The 25,092-nt window shown below is 33.0% G+C and overlaps 1 protein-coding gene across 6 annotated transcripts in view; it reads left to right on the forward strand.

Moving 5' to 3' along the window:
- LOC145263058 (vacuolar protein sorting-associated protein 41 homolog) overlaps positions 1-25,092 on the forward strand; it is a 411,356-nt gene that overhangs the window by 220,683 nt on the left and 165,581 nt on the right. For all 6 annotated transcript variants that reach the window (XM_080119907.1, XM_080119904.1, XM_080119909.1 and 3 more), the window contains 2 exons: positions 963-1,037; positions 15,504-15,638. In XM_080119907.1, the coding sequence (XP_079976033.1) occupies positions 963-1,037; positions 15,504-15,638 (210 nt within the window). The remainder of the gene's footprint in view (positions 1-962; positions 1,038-15,503; positions 15,639-25,092) is intronic.

The following is a 25,092-nucleotide window of genomic DNA, read 5'->3' on the forward strand; positions in this document are numbered from 1 at the left end:
AGATCACTCCACATTCAATTAGTTTTCCTGCCAAAGTGTGTACGTCAATATGTATAAACATACACGCCTACGTGTATGTACATACGCACAGAAGCACATTTACACACATATATGCATATATTATTTTATTTTAATAATTGAATGAATTTATTTTATTACATTTTTGTTTTCTATATATTAATTTCATTATTTATTCTTTATATATATATATATATATATATATTTCTGTTCTCTCTAATATTGTTATTTATTTATATTAGGGACATCAACACCTACCATTTTCTTGTACGGCACATTGTTAGTAAATAAACGTAATATAAATGAAAATTATTTAAAATTTCTAACATTGTCATTATTCTTTTATATACTAACTTGTGTCCACGGGTTTCCCACAAACTGCATTATAATAACCTTCAATCACAACTCCTTTCACACTATGCACAATGCTTCAAGCTGTCTACAACATCCTTCTCATGTTACTATTTTTTGCATGTGAAGCACATTCCGTTTCTAAAAATCCACAGATGTATGGGGTATTGTTGTCAAAATAAAACCTGAAAATCAACAAGCAAATGTAAGTACATCTCTTTCAGGAAATATCTGAACTTTTTAGACAAAAATCCACAAATGTATGGAGTATTGCTATGTACACCTCTTTCAGGATATTTTCAACAAAAAAAAAAAAAAACTTTTACGCAAAAATATGTGCATCCAGTATAGGACAGGTTTTCATAGAAATTTGAAAATTAAGGGTTTTTTTTAAATGTTTTTAAAATGTTTTTCGTTTTTTAATGTTTTTCGTTTTAAAATGGCTTATATTATTTAGGATTTTTCAGCTGAGTCTTTTACAATATTTCTAAATTATATCATGAAAGAAAAATTAGAAATATTGAAAACATTTGTTTGCTTATGGTTGTGACTGACATTTAAACTTAAATTTCTTATTCTGTTTGTCTTTGCAGCACAATAATACAGTAAACCAAATAAGCATTGATGACAGCGGCGATTATATTGCCAGTTGTTCTGATGATGGACAGGTAAGACTCATTTGCTTATCAACACCTTGGATTTATACATATTTAGTATAAATGTACTTATTTTAGAAAAGATGGGTCTTACAACCTTTTATATATATATATATATATATATATATATATATACACACACTCGCATAACAGTAAACTTCAGTTTCTTAAACTAAACTTTAATCGATCCTGGTAGTTTTTTAGCCAGACAACAAAAAAAAAAAAACTTTATCCAATCAGAAGGCGAGAAAAGTAGACAAGTTAATTTGTAAATTGATTAAATTGTTGATTGTAAAGAATTTCTAATGGAGAAAAGTGATGAATAAAAAACAAAAAGTAGTCAACAAATAATTGTTACCAAAGGCAATAAAATAGTTTAGGATTAGGTTTAGAGTTCAGGTAAAAAAAAAAAAAAAAAAATGACCAGTACCAAAAGTTATAACTTCCTTGTGCAAAATGTATATATTTCATTATCACACTAGTATGATCCATTTTACACTTAGTTTCTTTAAATACTTTACATGCAAAATTTCTTTATGCAATTTGCTAACTACTCCTCTCTAATGAGAAGGAAAATATTTCTTTGAAACTCTACGAATTAAGGGCTTTCACCTCTATTTGTGTTTTCTTTTCCGAAAAACCAATGCGTGTTTAATTCTTGCTAAAATGTTTCTCATCATACTTTATTAAACCTATGTACTTATATTATAGGATACTTTATTATTATGTACTTATATATATATTATATTACATATGAGTGACGTTTGTTATGAACTTCCATTTCTTGTAATAAATAATTTTACCAAGAATTTTTCATAAGTTTTAGTTTCAGTTTCGATTATAGCTGAAATAACTAAATTTATATATATATATATATACACACACATTTTTTTCATAAGTTTTGGTTTCGGTTCAAGCTAATGCATCCAAGTCATGTGGATATATTTTTTTGAAATTGCAACTTTATGATATATAAAAATCGATAGAACATTAACTCTATAATAATATATACAAAATCTGCATGAATTAAAAGATCATATTTTAGAGTACTCTACGACCAGGCTATGCTGGGCATCCCTGCTAGCTTAAATACTTTTGCAGTTTTAACAAAAGAGCTACAATAATATCAGAGCGTCTCCATTTATGCTTAACATCTACAAAATGCCAACATTAATATATTGCATATGGAGGAATCTCTTGTGGAATTTCCACAGGTCCAGCTAGTGCGTGCATATATATAATGTGTTGCTTCACTAATTTATGTTTTTAAAAATAAACATGCTGTAAGTGTTTTTGCTTTAAATGTTGTTTCAGTATTTTTTTTTCTGTTGGAATGCCACCTCATTTTGATGCCAATTCATAACGCCCCCCCTCCCATCGTTTCTTCTAGAACTGAACAAGAATCAGGGAAATATATTTCTTAATTATACATGCAGTTGGCTGTGATCAAGGATTTTCATTTGGAAACCTCATTCTCACTCCTTAATGAAGAAGTCATCAAAATATGAAAAACCAGCAATGGATTCGGGTCTCTAGAAGTCTGCCCAGTTCCAACCTCTGTCCCATCACAGCAATGTCACATCCCTGTGCCTGTTTTACAAGTACTTTAATGAAATGTGCTCTAATGGACTTGTAGTACTTGTGTACCCCCAACACACATACTCTCGACTAACCAAATAGCAAAATCCAACACCTTCACTGTTGAGGTCCCTAGATGCTGGAAAGCTTACAACTCTAATAGGTTCTTCCCTCGGACTGTTAGACTTTGGAATTCCTTCCCTGTTTCCTGCTTCTCAGACTACTGATCCGCAGAAGTTTAAATGTAATATGAACAGATATCTCGATGCTCAACTCCCCACAGTCCCTTGCAAGACATTATCCCAAATAGTAACTGCTTACGTTTCAAGTGGCAATATGCATTGTTTAGGGCGAAAATGTGTTAAAAAAAATGTACTGATATTTGATTTATATGGGAGAAAACTTAAAAATATATATATTTTTTTTCTTTTTTAATTCCATAATCATATCATAAATTTATCTGTGGGCTCCTAAATTAAAATATGTGTATCCCAAAACTCACTATTTTTTTTTTCTTTTCACTCCAAACAAAACTTATTGCCACTTGCATCTGCATGTCTACTATTTGGGATTATGTCTACAGGAGATGTCAGGGAAGCAACAAACAGGGAGGGAATTCCAAAGTATATTAGATTAGAAAGCTTTCTGGCTTCTATGGTCCCCAAAAGTGACATGGTGGGATCTTGCTGCTTGTCGGTTTAGTCAGAAAAGTGTCCGTCAAGGAGTCACAAGCTCAGAGTACATTCCATTAAAATACTTGGGACATTCCATGCCAAATCACCCAGGCCACTTCACCACTCCCCTCAGAATTTTTTATCCTTTTGAAAAAGCACTGTCGCGATGCATTGTGACAGGACTATCCATCATTCCAATATTATAAATTTTTTGAAAAGTATTTAGTTTCTGGCCTATAAAATTACACCTAGTAGGGTTTTTTGACCGAGGAATCTGAAAATCAACCTTAGAAAGCCAGGGGAATTTATCTTGCGGAATATTTTTTTGTCCATTTATATACTGAGACAGCTTCCGCGGGAACCCTCAAAAGGACATAACTCAAAAAAAGACAACTCTTGGAGTCAGAGGTGATATCTGTTTTAATATTTAGAAAGCCTAAAGATAGAACTTTCAGAATATTATAAAGATTCATGCTTAGTATTGTATTTCTTCACATTGAAATTCAACGCCAAAAGTTGAAAATTAAAAAAAAATTGTAGTTGAAAATGCTCAATTTTTGTCTAATGGTGATAAATATAAGAAAGTTTTATGGCTGCCTGGGTGTGATTTAGAGGTGTATATATATATGTTTATCTTATGATTTTATATTTCAGTGGATAAATCGTCTTACCCTTAGATAAAATTTCAATGTTGTTTCTTCATTTTTATGACTGAATTTGAACGCTCGATTGAAGTTGAACGAGCAATTTATGCGAAACCTTTTTCAGAGAAGTCTACACCATATCTGGAAAAATGTGAAAAAGAGCGAGAGTAATGGTAGATGCACCAGCCCAGATGTGACAACAATGCTCTAGGTATGGGCGAATGGTGGCTTTGTCGAGATATAAGATGCTTTCAGGTGTGAGTAATTTTCTAGCATGATAGCGGGAACCTGCAGTAGATTAATTAAAAATCTATCGGTGTAGCTTGTAGTATTCCTATATTTCTGCATCATTTTGAAATGCATATATGAGCTGCCTCAAGCATTTTATCCTTTTTTTTTTTTTTTTTTAACAAAGCAGTCGCCACTTATCAAGGCCCGGAGGCCACTAAAGGATAAGGTTTAGTGAGTGTACAGTAGTCCATGGGACAATATTGTAGTAATCGTTAGTAGTGGAAATTTGGTAAATTGAATTACTTAAGGGGATAGCTCATCAAGAACTTTGTTTACGTTGGACTTGAAGACAACCATATTGTAGTCAGCTGGAAAGCAGGCAAATGAAAGTTTTTCACAGACGTACAGTTCTAAGAAAGAAGCTTTGCTCATGGAATCTACATTTAAATTTAGACACAGATAAAGAATGAGGGAAATTATTGATCTTGGTTTCTGGTAGCAAAGAGTGACAGATTTTTTTAGATAAGTTTTTAATCTGATACAAGATGAAACATTTTTTTATAAATTATTCATGATGGGCAGACAATACAAAAGGTTTGTCTTAAAACCAAACATGACTAACTCCAAATTCCTCAGAGAATTTTCCCGGTGTTTCTATCCATGTTGCTAGACATTTTCATCTCCGATCAAAATTAACTGTACTGTTTCTATTTTCATTCCATTGCGTGTCCGAATCGGCAATGACAGGTTGGTAGAAAGTGACTGATGTTGGTTACATGTACAACAAATAGCTCCTGCAGTGAAGTTTCCATAGCAACCATCTGAATAGGAATGCCATTGTGGATAGATTTCTAGTTGGAAAATACACACAAATGATAGTTGGTCATGAAATGGCAGAGGAATACAATCCGAGGAATTTTTTTTATATTTTCAAGATGCAAGGATTAAATTTGTTTCTCCAAGTATATCAGCAGGATCATCCGATCACAGTATTGACTGAGATGGAATCAGGAACTTTACCCAGCCTATAACATCATTTGCACTATTTAAACTACCGTCCTCATCTGAAGTGTTATTCGCACAATGGTTTTGCTTATATAACCTCTGACCTTCTTCAGGTTTATCTTATTAAACTCAAGGAATGTTTTTGTCCAACTCAGGGAATCTGCACGGAATGTAAAATGGAACCCTCTAGTAGCATGCTCTAATTCCGTCAGCCATGACTGGGTAGAAATTCAGTTGTATTCTTTGTATCACCTGTACTGAGGATTGAACCTTCAACTTGTAGAACAATGTCACTTACAATTGCATTTTACACTTAGTACTTTATCCGTTACACCACGGGTCCTTATTTGAATAGAAAGATTTCAAAGTTGGAGTAGATACACCTGAAGAAGGTCGGAGATTAGATTAGCCAAAATGTTATACAAATAACATTTGAGATGAGAACAGTAGTCCAAATAATACAAGTTATCAATCCTCATCTAAAAAAAATTTTCAGAAACTTGAACATTATTTTTTATTAAATGATTCTTTTACATATTATATTTTTGGATTGAGGTCGAAAGATATATTTAACATTAATTGGGTGAGATCATCATCAAATTCAATTTAATGTCTGTTTTACATGCTCACATGTATTGATCTTAAGAAGTTGACTTCTAAACTCGCCTATCTCTGGACAGGTTTTTATTTATCCCACTTTTCATCAGGTCCATTTTTATCACTTCTTTCTCCTTGGTCTTGTGAACTGAACCTGATGCCGCAACATGGGGTACAAATAAATTTCTATTAAATCAAATTCATAATCTTTAAAATCCTCAAGGTACACATGTTGCGCGATCGAGCGAAAATCCCTCTTCACTCATGTTTCAAACCATAAAACATTTTTTTTTTTTTTTATTTCTTTAATTTTCAGGTTAACTAAAATAAAGCATATTCTCATAGATGTCATGCATGAATGTAAAACCACTCCATGTTTTACCCCTTTTAGTCAAATTGGAATATGCTTATCCAAATAGCTTGGGTAATGTAATTTTATAATATATGAAATTATGGGGATCTCATACCAAAACCCTATGGATTTTATGAATAAAAACAGCTATTTCTGGCTGCATACTTTAGTTTTGATTTCTTCTAGTTTTCTAGTGAGTTTTCTTATTTCTGGTAAGAACCGGCTGATGTATTTGCTATAATCAGTTTTTTACCAGAGTATTTTTTGATCTGTCTGAATCCTTCATCAGGAGGGCTGTTGTCAGTAAAAGGTGCTGGGATATTTAAAGGAATGATTTTTTTTTTTTTTTTTTAATATTTAATGAAATGTTGCCTAAATAGAGAGTTATGTGTATGTTTATTTTTATATACAAGATTCACTCCTAAACTAATTAACCGATCCTTATAAATATTTGGACACAGTTGCTAAGCATTAGAGTTCATCATGTGAATTTTAATTTTGTTTTATGCAAGGCATGTAAGTGGGGGGACTTTTGAAAATTCAGATACTTCTAACTTTTTGCATCTGCAAAATGTCTAACATTTAAGGCTTAAGCTTGAGGGTCTTCAGGAAAAAAATTAAGTTCAGAGAATCTTAATTGATTTTTAATTATTATGGATCAAATTTTAAAAAATCTTAAATATTTGAATTCGCCGGAGATTGTGTCAATATTATGCCCTTAAAAACCTCTAAAGTATTATTCCCAAAAACTAAGATTTGAGGAATATGTATTAATTGATGTCTAATATGTATTCTGATTTCACAGAAAAAATATAAAGTACAGTAGAACCCCAGGATATGGTGACCCTAGGATACAGTTTTTTCAGGTTACAATGTGGAATACAATGTTTTTCTGGGACCTAGTTACGGTATTTGCCCTTACTTACACTGTTAGTTATAATATCATTTGATTATATACACATGTATTATATACTGTATTTTGTTAGTAATTTTTAATGCTGTATCTCAGGGGTTCTACTCTATTGGAATTTTCACAAAGGCCGGTTATCCCCCCCCCTTTTTGGTCCCTAAACAAATGAAGGATTGGACCTAATAATTCGCTCCCATTTGTTCGCACTTTTCTCAATAAGCACACCTTGGATTTTGCACAAACATTAGTCATAGTGAAAGTAAATTTTTCACTCCTGAAGGGGGGCCCTGCATGCTTGGCTTTTTTTCTTTAATTTATTTTACTAAAGGATGTAAGATCCTACACCCTTTAGGTAGTTATTTATTTCCTATTGCATGCACGTTTAGTTTTAAAGTTTTCTTCAAACACCCAAAACTCTTATGAAAAGCCACGCCTTTGATCTGGTCGTCTGCCGGATTTACATCTATATGGCATCGAGTCTTCGTTGCATTGTTATGGGCAGCACCCATTGTCTGCATTTGTTGCTGAAAATTAACGATTGTATAATATATTGAACACTGTATAGAAAGCTAACAAGTCATTCTTTTTTATAAAAACAAAATTATTTTACTAACTGTTAAGGAGCATTTTTAACTCAATCCAATACGTGCCGACAATGGCCGGCACAAAACTGCTATGCATCCGTGTTGTTCAGAGGAGCAGCTTTGACTGTCTTTCAATACAATTCAATTCTCTTCTTTTTCATCATTCAAAGAGAGAGGGAAAGAGAAATATACGTTTTGATGCACCTTTGGGGGGGGGGGGTCAAATTCAGATGTCAACATTGAAGGCTGACCTTTTTGGGCACTTGGGATCTTGGATAATTTTGACTCAACCAAGTTTTGTAAACAACTGTCAACCAAACCTGGTTGTTATATTCTAGCATTTTGAAAGTCACACAACCCCTGCATAACACATGCACGTGTGCTTCCCCACAAGAACAGTACTCATCTGATAAAAGGGCCCCAAATGTGCCACACCCTTTTTTTTTTTTTTTTTCTGTGTCTCACACTTGCAAACACCTGCCAGAAAACAAAGTTTCTCATTTTTGTTAGCAAATTCCTGATCTCTTTATGAAAAGTAATTATAATTCCTTATTTATATTTGCTAATACTTGTACTCCCCACTCCTGTTTATCATTGGTAAATTTGTATAAACAGACATTTTTTTTTAATCTTTATCATGTGTACATGACACTCAATAGGAGGGTGAGAAAACAAACAGGTTTCATCTTCAGAAAAGTTTCCATCTTTCTCTTTTGTTTGCCAATATTGTTTCAGCATTTGATGTGATCTTTATTTCATTCTGATGAAATGAATAAGAACATAACAGATGCTTCATCTGGTGACATATATTAAAATATGAATGGTAGAAAAATCAATATCACATACGTGTGTATATATATATATATATATATATACTAGCAAAAGTACCCGCTGTTGACTGGGTTCAAAAACAGCCTACAGAAAATGGACTCTGATTTATTAAAGTATGATAGGTTATGAAAAGAAAGGGTTGTAAAGAGATACCTTCGCATTTGGGGGTATCAAAACCAAAGCAAAATATGATGAAAGTAAAAATAAAATAGATAAACCCCATAATTTATTATACCATTCCTGTTCACACTGAAACACTTATAATATTCTGTGGATCTATATTAAAAAACCTTGTTAAACTTTGTGACATATTTCCATTCTATGGAGGTCAGGTGCGAACAAACACCCCATAATTTTATTATACCATATTTCTTCAAACTGAAACATAATTATCAAAGTATACTTATGCAGATAGATATGAAAAGTCTTTATTAAAGTTTGCGCCTATTTCCATTCTATGGAGGCCAGGCGCGAACGCAGACCCCACAATTTTATTATACTATCCCTGTTTAAGTTAAAACATACTTATCAAAGTATTATGTACATCTATATCAAAAACACTTGTAAACGTTTTTTTTTTTTTTTTTTTTTTTTTTTATTTCCATACTTTGTGGACCAGGCACGAATGCAGACCCCCCCCCCCAATTTTAATGAACCACCGTTCTGCCAGATCAAACATATCCATTCCTGTGTCTCGATACATCTTCTATCATTATATGTAATCAGTTTTTTAAAATAGTCAACCATATAGGAGCCTATTCGTGACCAGACACACAGACACAGACATTCAGCTTCATATTATATATATATATATATATATATATATATATATATATATATATATATATGTGTGTGTGTGTGTGGCATAATCATCAGTGATGGGAATTCTAGGCGCTGTATGTGCTTTCTGCTTATCTCAGCATTGTTTCCAGCCGTCCTGAACACTCACTTGTCACTGAACTCGGGAGAGGTGTGGTTTGAACTCTTGAACTGGGTGGAACTCTTGCCACAAAAATTACACCCGCAGGTACCCTTACGGTGGGTATCAAGACTGAAGGAAACTACCATATATATATTTGGTAAAACTGGTAATTAGTAAAATCTTGGAGAGAGTGCTCAATACTATTGCAGAGCAAATATGTTTTATTATTTTTTTTATTACCGTTTTATCTGTTTGGTTACATATGTTTCGGATGTTGGACCATGTTTACGATCCAACAGCCTCGTCAGACCTTACAGAAATGGTTGTTAGTATTTGGAAGAAGTGTTTTAGAAGAAATATATATATATATATATATATATATATATATATATATATATATATATATATAGGCAGACTTCTTTCTTTTAATCATATTTCGTTCTTTGGATCCTTCAGGCAAGAACTGGCTAATGTAATTGCCATAGTTACTTTAGGCTTATATACTTTTGAATTCGCCTGGATTCATCATCAACTGAACTGATTTTGGATTATTTATAGAAGTTTTTTTTTTAATATATATATATATTAGTCTGATTGCTTGGGTGTTTGGCGGTGTGTGTTGAGCAAAAAAAAAAAAAAATAGAAAATGTGATAATAGGCAGGCAGGCAGGCAGGCTCGAACCCGTCCCACGAAGGAGGAAAAGAATGTGAAAAAAAAAAAAAAAAGTGACATCTTTTTTGCTGTTGCACCCATTGCCAAACCGGAAGTGATGAATGTTTTAATTAAGGCTAGTCAATCGAAAAGAGGGTATGACTTTAAAAAATATCGGCAAAAAAAGTGACTCCTCCCTGTAGAAAAGTGCCCAGTTGAGGGTGATGGTATTAATGTTTTTAGCCAATTTTTCAATATTTGTCATCCGAAGGGTCAACTTTCAAAACGATACCGATCTCGTGAAAATCCGTCACCTTTGTCAAAAGTTTTAGACAGACATACAAACATACGTACATTTAAACCAAAAAGTCAGATTTATATTATAGATTATTAATAATTCACTTATTAAGTACATTAAATAATTCTTGTCACTATTACAAACATTTTAGAATGTCATTATTATTAAAATTTATTTATTTTTAGTTTTAATTAATGCTTCCAATATTTTGATTTTATGATTATTAGTAGTATTTTCTAGAATAGACATGTTTTTTAATAAAGTTTTCTAAATTGGAGACAGAAACAAGAATGTTGATTAAGCTGTTTAGCGATGGCGCCGTTTTCACAAAGATGCATGTTTAAGCCTCTCAACAAGGTTGTGGTAGTCAAGCCGATGTTTTTCTTTCACTGTCAGAGAGACAATGAGCATTTAAACTTATACAAGCTTTGTCTTATCCAAAACAATAAGCACAGGATTTATAATTCAATATGGCCACCCACATTCACCAATAGCTTCCCAAACTGCCTGGAAACCACATCAACTGATTTTGTAACTTATTCATTTTTTTTCTTGGTTAATTATTTTTTACTAAGTCTACACTTGTTAGAACCAGGAATAAGCTTCATATTCCTGGTTCAATGGGGGTAGGGTATGAATATTGGGTTTGCATTTTCTTTTATGTATTTATTTTTATCTAAACATGCATCTATATTGTATTAGTATATATAAAAACTGTGATTTTGCATTATTCATCTTGGTGTATAGTCCATCCATGCTTGTGTGTGTGTGTATGTATATATATATATATATATATATATATATATATATACTTATGTCTGCCGTGTGTGTGTGTGTGTATATGTATATATATATATATATTACACATACACACACATATATACGTATGCAAAAAGCTCATTATGGTCCATGTTCAGACTCGCATGAAAAGTGAAATTGGCTCATTGTAATATTTTGTACGATTTTTGAATAATTCATACGATCTCTGATCAAGATTGATCTAGACTCACTGAACTTCCTGATGAGGTTATTGCAACATTGATCCGGGTTCATCAAATAAACATTGCTGTGTTTGATGTAGAAAGATTGCATAATGCCAATCGCAGCAGAGAGAGAATAATTCTTTTGAATCTAAAGATGAAGGAACTGTTTTGTTTTAATTTCTTGATTACTATATTTCAAATCCTCAGCTTTTGATTGCAATCCCTATTAAAGCTTTTTTTCCATTATTTGTGTGTGTGTGTCATGCTGGTATTACACAACTAAAGAGGTTGATATGCCATAAACCAAAACTATTCTTTTTACAGTTAACTTTGAATTTTTTTTTTTTTTTAATCTTTTGCTAACCAATATTCTTGTACTAGTTCTCAAATCTGATGTATTGTAGTGAATATGCTGTTTTCAAAAGATATATATATATATATATATATATATAATCTATAAAATAAAGCTGAACGTCTGTGTGTCTGGTCACGAATAGGCTCCTATATGATTGATTATTATAGAAAACTGATCACATATAATGATAGAAGATGTATCGAGACACAGGAATGGGTATGTTTGATCTGGCATAATGATGATTCATTAAAATTGTGGGGTCTGCATACGCGCCTGGTCCACAAAGTATGTAAATAAAAAATTTAAAAATTAAAAAAAAAAGTTTACAAGTGTTTTTTTATATAGATGTACATAATAATACTTTGATAAGTATGTTTTAACTTAAATAGGGATGGTATAATAAAATTGTGGGGTTTGCGTTCGCGCCTGGCCTCCATAGAATGGAAATATGTCACAAAGTTTAACAAGGTTTTTTAATATAGACCCACAGAATATTATAAGTGTTTCAGTGTGAACAGGTATGGTATAATAAATTATGGGGTTTATCTATTTTATTTTTACTTTCATCATATTTTGCTTTGGTTTTGATACCCCCAAATTCGAAGCTACCTCTTTACAACCCTTTCTTTTCATAACCTATCATACTTTCATAAATCAGAGTCCGTTTTCTGTAGGCTGTTTTTGAACCCAGTCAACGACGGGTACTTTTGCTATTATATATATATATATATATATATATATATATATATATATATATATATATATATATATATATAAAGCTCTGTTGTTTTTTAGCAATATATAATCAGTTTTGGACTGTTGCTTATTTTTGTATTTTAATTTTTGCTACTTAAGCAGTGAAGAAGAGATTACCTCCCCTTTAATTTTGTTTTTGCGCTCCCTCTTTTTGAAGAAACATTTTTTGTATTATTTGGATTCAGCAGACTACTGTTCTCACCTTGAGTGTGATTTTCACGTTTCGGTCGATGTAACCTCCGATCTTTTTCAGATGTATCTTGTCGAACTCGAGAATGTTTTTGTCACGGTGCAGTGATTAGAATACTTGAAAAAATCAATTGTAAAAGTGATATTTTCCTGAAGGTTGAAGTTGACAGAACAAGAACATGCTACCCCTGTGAAGTAAATAAAGGGTGCTGTTCGAAATTCCGTCTAAATTCCCGAGTTCAACAAGATACACCTGTAGAAGGTCGGTGGTTACATTGATTGAAATCTTGTGAAAATCATGCTCAATATGAGAAAAGTAATCCAATGAATCCAAATAATATGAATAACCAATCCTCATCTCAAAACTTTAGACATATTTTTATTAAATATTTAAATATTTTATTTTTATTAAATATTTAAATATTTTATTTTTATTAAATATTTAAATATTTTATTTTTATTAAATATTTAAATATTTTATTTTTATTAAATATTTAAATATTTTATTTTTATTAAATATTTAAATATTTTATTTTTATTAAATATTTAAATATTTTATTTTTATTAAATATTTAAATATTTTATTTTTATTAAATATTTAAATATTTTATTTTTATTAAATATTTAAATATTTTATTTTTATTAAATATTTAAATATTTTATTTTTATTAAATATTTAAATATTTTATTTTTATTAAATATTTAAATATTTTATTTTTATTAAATATTTAAATATTTTATTATTAAATATTTAAATATTTTATTTTTATTAAATATTTAAATATTTTATTTTTATTAAATATTTAAATATTTTATTTTATTTCAACCACTAGTCTCCCTGTCTTGGACAAGGTGTGAAAACAAGTCTCTAACTTGATAGGTTTTGTACTGTCTACCAAACTCCAACCTCTGTCTCGTCACCACAATATTGCATTCTTGTGCTTTACAGTTACGTATGTCCACAGAATGTGCTCTGATGAACTTATTGCATGTGTACCCCTCCTCAACTTAAATACCCTCGACATACCCAGTTAATAGCAAAATCACACCCTTTTACTGTAAATGTCCACAGATATCTGAAAACTTTCTACTCAAATAGTTTCTTTCCTTGAACCACTTGCCTTTGGAATTTCCTCCCTGGTCTTTTGACTCTACCAATATGCAGAAATTTCAAATGTAATGTGAACAAATATCTTGGCACACAAGTCCCCACTTTGGATGACCTCTATAAATCTGGCTCATAATCACAAAAGCACCTTACATCTCAGTGACAGTGTGTTTTGTTTAGGATGAACAAAAGTAAAAATAAAGATTTCTCTCCATGCAACGCATTTCCTCAAGCCTCACTAACTACATTACACATCATCATGCCGTGCACACAAGTGTCGGGTAGGTTTTATCTTTATGACAAACCTGTTTTTAATCTCTCAATCTCTTACACGTATTACAAATGATATGACTGCCTTTCCTTGTTTATGACTGCCTTTCTACAAATTGAGCACTTTCTCTTTTGTGGAGATTTTCCAACCCTACAACTATGGGTCATGAATAGACTTTCTATTGTTTCACGGGAAAATGCTCAATCGTCAGTATAGAGCATGTCTCTTGTACAACGCTTCTAAGACACAAATCAAAAACAATGGACAGAATATGTATTCCCAACTTAACATGAAAGCATTTTGATTTTTTATGGTTTTATATCGAGTTGAATCTACTCTGCATCATGCTAAAAGTTGAACAACTTTGAAAAAACATGACTTCTGTAAATCGGGGTGGGTTGGGGGTAACTATAGATATGTTATAAGGGGGTGTGAAATCAATGTCGCTGGCAACCATTTCATGTGAAAAATTGAACCTGAAAAATATGGGTAAAAATGGAAGATTTATTATGAAAACTGACTGAGTTAGTGTTTTTAAAACGTAATCGAAAACGACTTGTAAATCGAAAATGTTCAACTTCGAAATTTGAAACTTTTTCTCATACTCGAATCTTGTCCAACTTTTGATATGATGTAGAGTAGACCCAACATGACAAAACCATAAAAAAATAAAAATGTTGCTTTTTTTTTTTTTTTTTTTTTGTGGTTGGGACACTTTAGCGTTATATTGACTAGCATATTATCAGTAAATGTACTCTTAATGCTAACACGCCTGGTCATTTCTATCCATTGCTTGGACACCCATCACCAACCACTTATTGCCACTTATTTTAGTAAAACCCACCGCATAACAACCTGCTGCATTCTATCAGAAATTTTCTCCAAATTCACGAAAGTAAAGTTCAGGTTTGTCTTATATTTTTCCTCGACACCAAAGTCCACAATCTGAACCATTTCTGAAATGGCCTTTTCCCTGTTGCTTGCTGTACGTTGCTAATCCTGAGCCTTACCAAGCCTTATCTTCCCTCTTTTTGAGAAGAGGTTACTTTGTTGCTAATTCCTTGAGACGCCCTCACTGAAGAATACTAACGGGGGTTGTCCCGGAATTTTTTGCAGGCCAGATTGCTCTTCCTCTAGGTCGCTGGCTCTTCAATCTCACTTTCCAACCCTTGTGTCACATCATCCCACTGTGGAAGGGAGATAAATAACTTTCTGAATTCATTTCAAGCATTGGATTAATTTTGAGGTGGTTGTCTTACTTGCTTTTCGCATTCTTGCTTCCTCTCACCACTTGAAATGGTCTGGAGGCAAAAAAAGAATCCGGTGTATTTTACTCCACTAACTTTTGTGTGACAGGATGAAAGACTTAGATAGAAATTGGTCTTTGTCACGAAAACAATAATTATATTAAAAGAAAAAACTTCTGCCGCAGTTCTGGGATTCATGTGGTTGAGGTAAGCAGAAAGTTCTGTAAATCGATAATTCTTGATGAATGATCAAATTGAAAAAAAATTAATTTTATTTACAATTGTTTTCAGATTATCATCACCGGTTTGTACTCTTGTGAGAATGACCAGTCAAAGAATTTTGACCGGCCAATCAAAGCGATTGCCTTGGACCCAACTTTTTCTAAAACAGGCAGTGGGAAACATTACGTCAGTGGGGATGATAAGGTAAGTGTGGATTTTGAAAATTATTTTTGACCCCCCCCCCCACACACACACCTTTTTTTTTTAATTTGTTACGGAATTTAATCTCATTTTAAACTCTGATGATTTTTTTAATCTTTTTTTCAGGCCAAAAAAAAAAGAAAAAAAATTATAATGCTTTGCTAGTGTTCTCAGTAATCTATTTCTATAAAAGTGAGAATGTGTGTGTGTGAGGATAATTTTCAACCTATATACTCAACAAATTTTTGTGATCTGCAGATTTGAAATTTGGTATATAGGGTATTCAGACATGTGGAAAACTTTTTAATCAGTTTTCATCAGGAAAAAAGGCTGCTAAGGGGTCAAGATTGAAAAATTGGTACATGGCAGGAATCGTCAGATTTTTATCTGTTTGTCAACTGTTTCAAAAATGACCATGCGTGAATCGTTCACATGACATTCGTTATGTTAAGAATAGATTTGAAAACATTTTTTAAAGATCATGTCAAGCTAGCCTAATGGTTATCATACTTGACTCCTTGTCTTTACGTTTTAATTTTGATTTCAGCTCGAGTATTTTTCTTTTTTACTTACAAGAAGTGAACTGTTCAGAAAAAAGACATAATACTTGCATGCACATATCCTAGTTTCTTTCCATTTTTTTTCTTTCTACTTCATTATTATTTTATTATTATTTTTTTTTTTTTTTTAAGGAATTTAACATTACATTTAATTCCTACAGTATTTCTGTTTATAATAAATAAGAAAGCTGCATTAATTAAAATAATTATGTGTATTTAACGACTGGGCAATGATGGGCAGCCTGCTAGTAAAGCATCTCAATCCGTGAAATTAAAAAAAGAAAGAAAACTGAAATAAAAACAAACATGGTATCAATTGGTAAAAACAAAAGAAAAAGAAATTTTCATTATTGAAATTGTTTGAAGAATTTCTTAATTCATTTTATATAGTTGGGAGGGGGGAGAGGAGTCGTACATGCTATTTGCTTTCTCCCATTCCATAAACACTTGAAATTACTTGACTCAAAGTTGCTTGGCTGAACATCTGGTAGTGATTCAATTTCATTTCGATTTTCCCATCTCTTCTATCACATTATTAAGCCCGTCCATCTATTTTTCATATCAGGTTCTAACTCACCACAACGCCATCCCTCATCAATCCTTTAAGATTAATCATTGCTCTTGTAGAACTCTCTTCACCTCAAAAGTATAATACTGTTAAGGAATATGCAAAACTTTGAATCTAAGCAGAAGTATTGATCCATCTAAACTAGCATGGTTACTCGGAATTACCCAGGAGGGGCATGGACAAGAAAATACAGGAGTTAGTGTGTACAACATCTTGTGTATGTATGTGTGTGTGTATATATATATATATATATATATATATATATATATTACTATAATACAGACAGTAGTGTTGCATCCTTTTGGGAATCATCATTGTAGATATATTATGTATTGACTTCCCGGAAGATGCTGAGGTGGTTGTAAGATCGACTATTATTACAAATTAGATGTTTATTTAAAGAAAATTAGATTGTATTACAAGGACAAATAAAGTTTTTTTAAGTTTTAGAATGTATTGGAGATATTAGGAATAATAAACAAATGAAAAGCTGCATTCAATACATAAACAGAATAGGTTTTCAAACCTAGGTATAAACAATAAATTTGGCCAGAGAAAACGTGACTGAAAAGTTACCTGTTAGGTTTTTGTGTAGTCGAATGACATAAACACAAAGGATTAGTCTTAATATATACAGGCAAGTAAGTTAGTTGAAAGAGGAGAGTTGAAGAGATGTCAGATAATCCAGACAAGACTTAGAAATCAGAAGAGTAGTCTTATGATGCTAGCGGCATATTTCAAGATAGCTAAAATGTGAATAGAACGTTATTTTTGGTCAGGTCGACATGAAGTTCCGTTTGGACACACCTGCTATACTAAGGATATTGAATACTTTTTCATTATTATATGTCAACTCCATTGTTACCCCCCACAACAATTCCAAAAATAAAAGAACAGGTATAAACACGAAAATGTAGTCGCCCAAAAAAAGAAGTGACAACCTCCCCACCAGATATATTGGCAGAAGGAATATGAAGAGAAGCTATTCTTTAGATAGTGAGCACTTGCCCGTGTGCTGGACCGTTTGGTAATTTCGCCACCATTTATTTTTCAAGCTATTCTCATGAAACTTGGCACTCTTATGTAAAATTGTGTGCTCTTTCTGATTATGCAGTCAAATCTGATGTATCTCTTTACCATAAGCCATGAATTATAAATTCAGATGTACAAATTTCAATTTTTTTTTAACTGGCGCATGGTATCATATAGATCTCTTCATGAACAGAACTAAGTTTTATACTGGTATTTAAATATATCCTTATTGAGAGTAGGTATTTACCTGCCTCCCCACCAAAGGAGAGCTTAATCTGGGGTGTAGCCATTGAATGCCTAAAGAGCATTCATGGCTGGTATTTACTACTCCCCTCAAAGAAAAGAAAAAATTGAGTAGATATGAATTAATCTCTGAAATAAATAAAAAAAAAATTTCATATAGATTTTGGATTTCTTTAAAAGATGGAAATTCCCCTAGTCGACCAGAACTTATGCATTTTGGGATTAGTCCAATTTTGTAAATCCTCTCTATCTGGCCCAAAATATACCCCTATTTTCTGAGATGCAACCGTAAATCGTACTCTACATTAATCCTCGAATGTAGCTTCCCCAATACCAAGATACCAGGAATCCTGATAAGCAACAACTATATATTCACCAGTTGATGGTAATTTTTGTCATTTCTATTCTGTTGTTTTACTGAAAATTCAACTATGTAAACAAAGAAATAAAACAGTAATTTTTTTTCCTTGTTTCCACCTTAACATTTAAAATAATTACTTTTATAGTTTTATGGTATGCTAAAAACGAATATCGCATTTAAATTTTCTGCAAATAAGTAGTTTTCCGGATATTAAGCAATGTCATTTCTTATGTTATCGCTGGTGGCCATCTAGGAGCGCACAACTATTAGAAACTATGCGCAAACAGTGTATCAAGATGGCCACCAGCAATAACATAAGAAATGACATTGCTTAATATCCGGAAAGCTACTTATTTGCGGAAAAGTTAAATGCGATATTCGTTTTTAGCATAACCGAAAACCTTAAGAGGTAGTCATTTTAAAGAAAATTTAAATATCCTCAGTTAAAAAAAAATAATGGTTTTGTTTTACAGATTCGAAAAAATGGTCTTGACAAGGAGTTAAAAATTAAAAAAATATATATATATATATATATACAAAATACTATTAGAAACCCACTCAATAAATGTCACGAGGACATTCATTGGTTGGATTTCTAACAGTATTTTGTATATTTTTAAGTCATTGTCGAGATTTCAAAGACATGAGATATCACGTGGTCAGTTTTCTTGCATTTGTGTAACACTAATTGTCGAAATAAACATTTTGCATAAAATAAATATACTAAAAACTTATCCAACTAGGTAGAAGAGTAACTTATTTTATCGTGTTAATTTTTCAAATAGTATTTTCAAGTTAAATTCAAGTTTCAGAATATTTTTTTTTTCCTTTAATTGTTAGGTTAAAGTACAGAATAATTAACAAAACACTCTTCCCTCCCCATGTTAAGAATTGGTTTGTAAATAACATTATTTCAGCATGGTAGCATAAGTGCACAAGTACCTTTTTTTTTTTCTTTTTTTTTTTTTTTTTTTTTTTTTTTTTTACCACTAAAAAACACAATTCTACCTTAAGTATAAATAAGAAGTATAAATACAATAACAGAAACGCATGTACTTCGTACATTTTGTTGTTTTTTAACGCTTTTAGTACACGTGTATTAAAAGTGTTAAAAACAACAAAATAATATTGTTTGGAAATCAAATTTGAAAACTTTGAAAATAATGTTTTTAATTGACAAACTCAGAATAAAAAATGAAACTTTTTTCGGCTTTCGTTTTGAAAGCAGAAAAGTGTTCTATTTACAAGCGAATACAAAACGAAACTCGTCAATACGCTGACTAGTCAACATATTAGCGCATAGGGAGTCGTTTTTTTTTTTTTTTTAATTTTTTTTATTACATTTTCACCCCAAACAAGGCATATTGCCACTTTGGTATAGGAGGCTACTATCAGGGGCAGCAACTACTGGGGCACTATGTTGGGATTTGGGCAGCAAGATGTCGGTTCACGTTACACTTGAACTTCTGCATGTCAGTACAGTTAGGGAAGCAGGGACCTGGAATGGAATTCCAAAGTCTAGTGGTTCTGGGGAAGAAACTACTGGAGTAGAAAGATCTTTTACATCTAGAGATCTCTACTGCGTGGGGGGTGGGATTTAGCTGCCTGTCGGGTTTGTTGAGGGTGTCTACGTTGTGGGGGCACAAGTGTCTGCAGTTCGTCAGAGCATTCACATTTAAAATACTTGTAGAACAGGCAGAGGGATGCAACGTTTCGTCGATGGGATAGAGGCTGAAGCTTAGATGCCAGTTCAGGGCCTATCAGATTGGCGACTCTCTTTTGAACCTTGTCTAGGAGCGAGGGACTAGCAGCAGATGCACCAGCCCAAATGTGACAACAATACTCCATACATGGACGAATGGTGGCTTTATAGAGGTACAGGATACTTTCAGGTGTCAGTAGTTTTTTAGCACAGTAGAGAGAGCCTAGCTTTTTCGCAGCGGCCCTGGCAATGTTTTCAATATAATTGTTCCAACTCATGTTTCCTGTGAACGTTAGGCCAAGGAGTTTGAAAGATGTACTCTCAGACAGGGAGTCACTGGCCATTGCTATTGGTAGCAGAAAAGGTTTCTTGTAATTATTGAAGGAAACCAATTTAGTCTTGGCAGCATGTAATGTGACCATCCATTTATGTCCCCATTCCACTACAGATTGGAGGTCATCCTCTAGTGTTTTTGCCATTTCTTTAGTTATGTGTTCATTTGTTTTCCTGTCGTGCCTGTTATAGAGCGTGGTGTCATCAGCATCTCAGAGGCAATTTTGTCGGGGAGGTCATTAATAAATATTAGGAACAATAGAGGTCCAAGGATAGAACCCTGAGGCACTCCCGCATTTATATCATACTGTTTAGATGTACGATCGTCGAGGACAACCTGGATTTTTCTCTTATCTAAGAAGGATTTAATTATGTTAAGTATTCTACCAGTGATACCGTATGATTTAATTTTCCTGAGGAGACCCTCATGCCATACCCTGTCAAAGGCCTTAGATATATCTAGAGCTACCGCTCTGCCCTCCCCCACTTTGTCCAGTGAATGGTATATACGTTCAGAGATTACAGTGAGGATGTCAGCTGTGGGACGGGCTTGTCTAAATCCATATTGTTTGTCAGTCAGAAGTTTAGCATCTGTAAGGTGCCGGACTAGAGCATGGTTAATTATGGTCTCAAATATTTTGGCGAAAAGTGGGAGGAGGCTAATAGGGTGATAATTTGATGGGTCAGTTCTTTTGCCAGAATTCTTGAATACTGGTATCACAGAAGCAGTTTTCCAACAGCCCGGAAAGCATGATTCATTAAGGCATTTGTTGTAGAGTTTGGAGAGAACTGGAGCTACTTCGGCTGGGCACTTTTTAATAGCACAGCTGGGATGACATCAGGTCCACATGCTTTTGGAGTGTTTTCCATTAAATTCTATAAATTTGTAATTTCTATAGAAGATAACATTTTAAAGGAATTTCCGCACAATTAATAACTATCAAATATTCACATATTATACATGAAAATAATTCTGAAATTATTATCTATATGAAAATGCATTATATATAATTAATCTTATCAATTTTGAAATATTCTTTGTCAACTTTGTTTGGTCATAACTTTGCTTCCTGTGGTCGTAAAAAACAAAGATCAGTAAAGGTGTACTTCTTTGTTTATATAGCCTGTAAAATTTCAGCCATATCCAATCCAATTTAACCTCGCGCATATGTATCTAAACAAAACATATGAAATGTAAACATTGAAAAAACTTTTTTGCTGTAGTCATTTTTTACCGTTTTTTCATTTTTAACTTGGAGCATAAAAACATTGAACGCATAAAAGCAAAATAAATTAACATCATTGGAATGCTTATTCTATTCTCTTTCTACCAATGTAATTCTTTTAAAAATTAGGTATGTATTATTTCCGATGTCCACAAAAATACAGTATACACTTGTAATGCTAAATTAATTGAATACAAGTTGCTAATTTACACACAGTTAGGTGCAGACATTGTAGGTTCATACCTTTCCCAAAAATGTGAGGAATTGAACTCTGCTTAGCTGTCTCTATATTCTGTAACAATATTCAATTCCAATTAAGGAATAATATATATAAATATTCATCCTGCCGTTAGTGTTAAGCAGCTCCATACAATTGTGAAATTTAAAATCACTTCATTGACAGTGATCAATATTTACGGTATTCCAGCAAAGAATACGAGTAGATCGTACAATCATCTTTGACAAGTTGCCTCAAAACCAACCTCATCATAACGTTATGCGGTTGTCAGCACAATTGTACTATTTTCTATAACTGTCCTCTTCGACGGTTTCGTTGTTTCTTTGAATCTCATGAGATATTGTGCTCAGATCATACAAGCTTTTTTTGTTTGTTTTATTTGTCCTGTCAGCAACAGACAACTTGAATCGCATTTTTGAATTGACCTTTCAAACTTGTGTCAAACTTTTAGTTCAGATCATAATGGTGTGACGACTTTGTATTTGTAAGAATTTTGTTGGAATATCCTCGCATTTCAAGGGTTCAAAGCATAAAAATGTTGAAGTAAAAAGTATGGATTTAGGCAATGTCGTTCTACTGCAGATATTTTAAGTCATCTATGAATGCATTCACCATGCACTGGATAAGGCAGGCAAAGCCAGGGCTGTAGCTCTTGATATCTCCAAGACCTTTGACAGTCTGACATGAAGGGCTGCTAATGAAAATTAAATTGTATGGTATAACTGGACGTATACTAAATATAATTAGATCCGTCTTAGACAATAATACCATCCAGATTGTCATTGATGGATGTGCATTCAAGTAGCATAACATTAATGCGGGAGTGCCTTGGGTCAGTTCTTGGACCACTATTATTCATGATATTCATAAACAACCTCTCTGATAATATTGTGCCCGAGATGAATATATTTGCTGATGATACAACACTATAACATGCATTGAGGAAGAACGGGTGTATATAAATTTAAGATAATAGCAGAATCCTTAGAGAATGACCTTGAGAGTGTGGTGGAATGAGGTCGTAAATGGATGGTGACATTTAATGCTAATAAGATTAAGCTGCTCTCCTTTAACAATTACAAGATGCCTTTCCAACCACCAATATCGATGACAAATAACTCTGAGAATTCTTCTCTTCAAACTTCTCAGCCTAACATTTGCTGACAACATGAACTGGAACAAATACATTGAGGACATTGCGAAGGCTGCTGCAAAGAAAGTGGGTTCCCTCTATTGATCTAGAAGACTACTCACATCTGAGAGTATCCTGTACAAGGCCACCATTCGTCCATGCATGGAGTATTGTTGCCACATCTGGGCTGGTACATCTACCACTAGCCTCTTCCTCTTGGATAGGGTCCAGAAAAGAGTTTTCAATCTAATAGGTCTCACTTCATCAACTAAGCTCCAGCTCCTGTCCCATTGCCGCAGTGTTGTATCGCTGTGCCTGATTTACAAATATTTTAATAGAATGTGCTGATGAACTCGTATTTGTACCCCTTCGAAAAAAAAAAAAAAAATAGATGCCATTAGCCAGAAGCAAAACCAAAAGGAAAAAAATTACATGTGCCAAGCACAAACTCGCATAATTGAAATTAGTAACTGAACGCTTTTAGTGATGGTCTCACAAGAAGACAGATGCTATCATTTAGCTATTTAAAATGAAAGAACATATCAACAATTTGCGCACGTGTGATTTACAAATCACGTCAAAAGCATCTGACCCCCCCTCTTCAAACAAAACAATATTTCTACATGAAATAATGGATGATTTTTTCAATTTTTTAATATTTTTTGTCCAAGATTGCTCTTTCTAATGCTGTTGCATTGGTACCTGTACAATGCACATGACAAAAGATTTTAGCAGACATACAAACACACAAACATAGACATTTGCCCTTTATATAATAGACTAGCAGGGGTGCTCAGCATTGCCTGGGTGTTTATAGGTGTGTGTTGAGAGAAAAAAAAAAAGTTGTAGTAGGCAGGTAGGCTTGAACCCGAACCTTGACGCGAAGGTGGAAAAGAAAGTGTGGAAAAACGTGACATCTCACCACTCGGCCAAAATGGGACAGGAATAAAAAAAAAAGTGTTCTGATTTAACGATTTAAAAGTTAAGGTGCGTAAATTTAATGAGGTCAAACATCATGCCATAGGGGAATGAAATCCCGCACTTAACTTTGCCTGTGAGGCAGTTTTTTGGTTTTGTTTCCCCAAGATATTGAAGGCAAAACCAACTCCCCATAAATAGGGGAGTGTCCAAATGAATAGCAATTGTCTGATATGATGGGTTTTTCCACACAGTGATCAAAGTTAATTGCTTTCTAGATGTCTCTGGCACGAAGCCGAGCAACTGTCGTCGCAGTTGTTAGTTTCACTTTTTTATATGAAAACCATAAACAGGTGTGAAGACAGAATAGTGGGAATTTTTAGCGTGTAAACGTCTCTCAAATAAAATATATTTACGGCCTTTCGTAAATTGGACATATTATAATCTAGGGAGTATATAAAAAGTTCTAAGAAACAGTGACCCCCCCCCCTCTAAGCGCCCCCCCCCCCCAAAAAAAAAACCTTTGGCGGACATACAAAAAAATGCACACATTTTGCCCTTTACATAATAGATTAACTTATTTGCTTTTAATTGATGTTTTACTTGTAAGCATTCAGTATTCTAATTTGTATATTTATTCATTCATTATAAGTTAAAAATGTTGGTTGCATCTTTATCAACTGTAAATCTGATGCTTTGCAATTAATGATTTTTTATTTTTTTTTACTATTCAAAAATTTTGACAGCGTTGCCAAAAATGTATTGACTGTGGCTGGAGTCAGTGTTTGGTTTGATAATGATCGTTAGAATAACTGATGTTCTAAAAGTAGATATTCCAAACCAAATTTTTTTTAGCACCCAAATAAGGCACAGTTCCGCTTGAACATAAGGGGCTGCTATTTGAAACTTTACATTCCACTTGAACTTCTGCATGTCAGTACTGTCAGGGAACCAGGTAGCCAGGAAGAATTCCAAAGGAAGAAACTATTAGAATAGAAATCTTGTGCATGCTTCATTGAACAGCAGGGATAATTCCTGCTTGTTTTTCTTGCAATCCTTTTTTCCGTTTGGCAGGCCAATGTTTGAACGTTCCGTTCAAATTTAAAAAGAAATTGGCCAAAGTCGCAAATGTTTTCAGCTTTCA

Source organism: Euprymna scolopes, chromosome 38 (genome assembly GCF_053919585.1).
Source record: "Euprymna scolopes isolate OS-2025 chromosome 38, ASM5391958v1, whole genome shotgun sequence".
Classification (NCBI taxonomy): Eukaryota; Metazoa; Mollusca; class Cephalopoda; order Sepiida; family Sepiolidae; genus Euprymna; species Euprymna scolopes.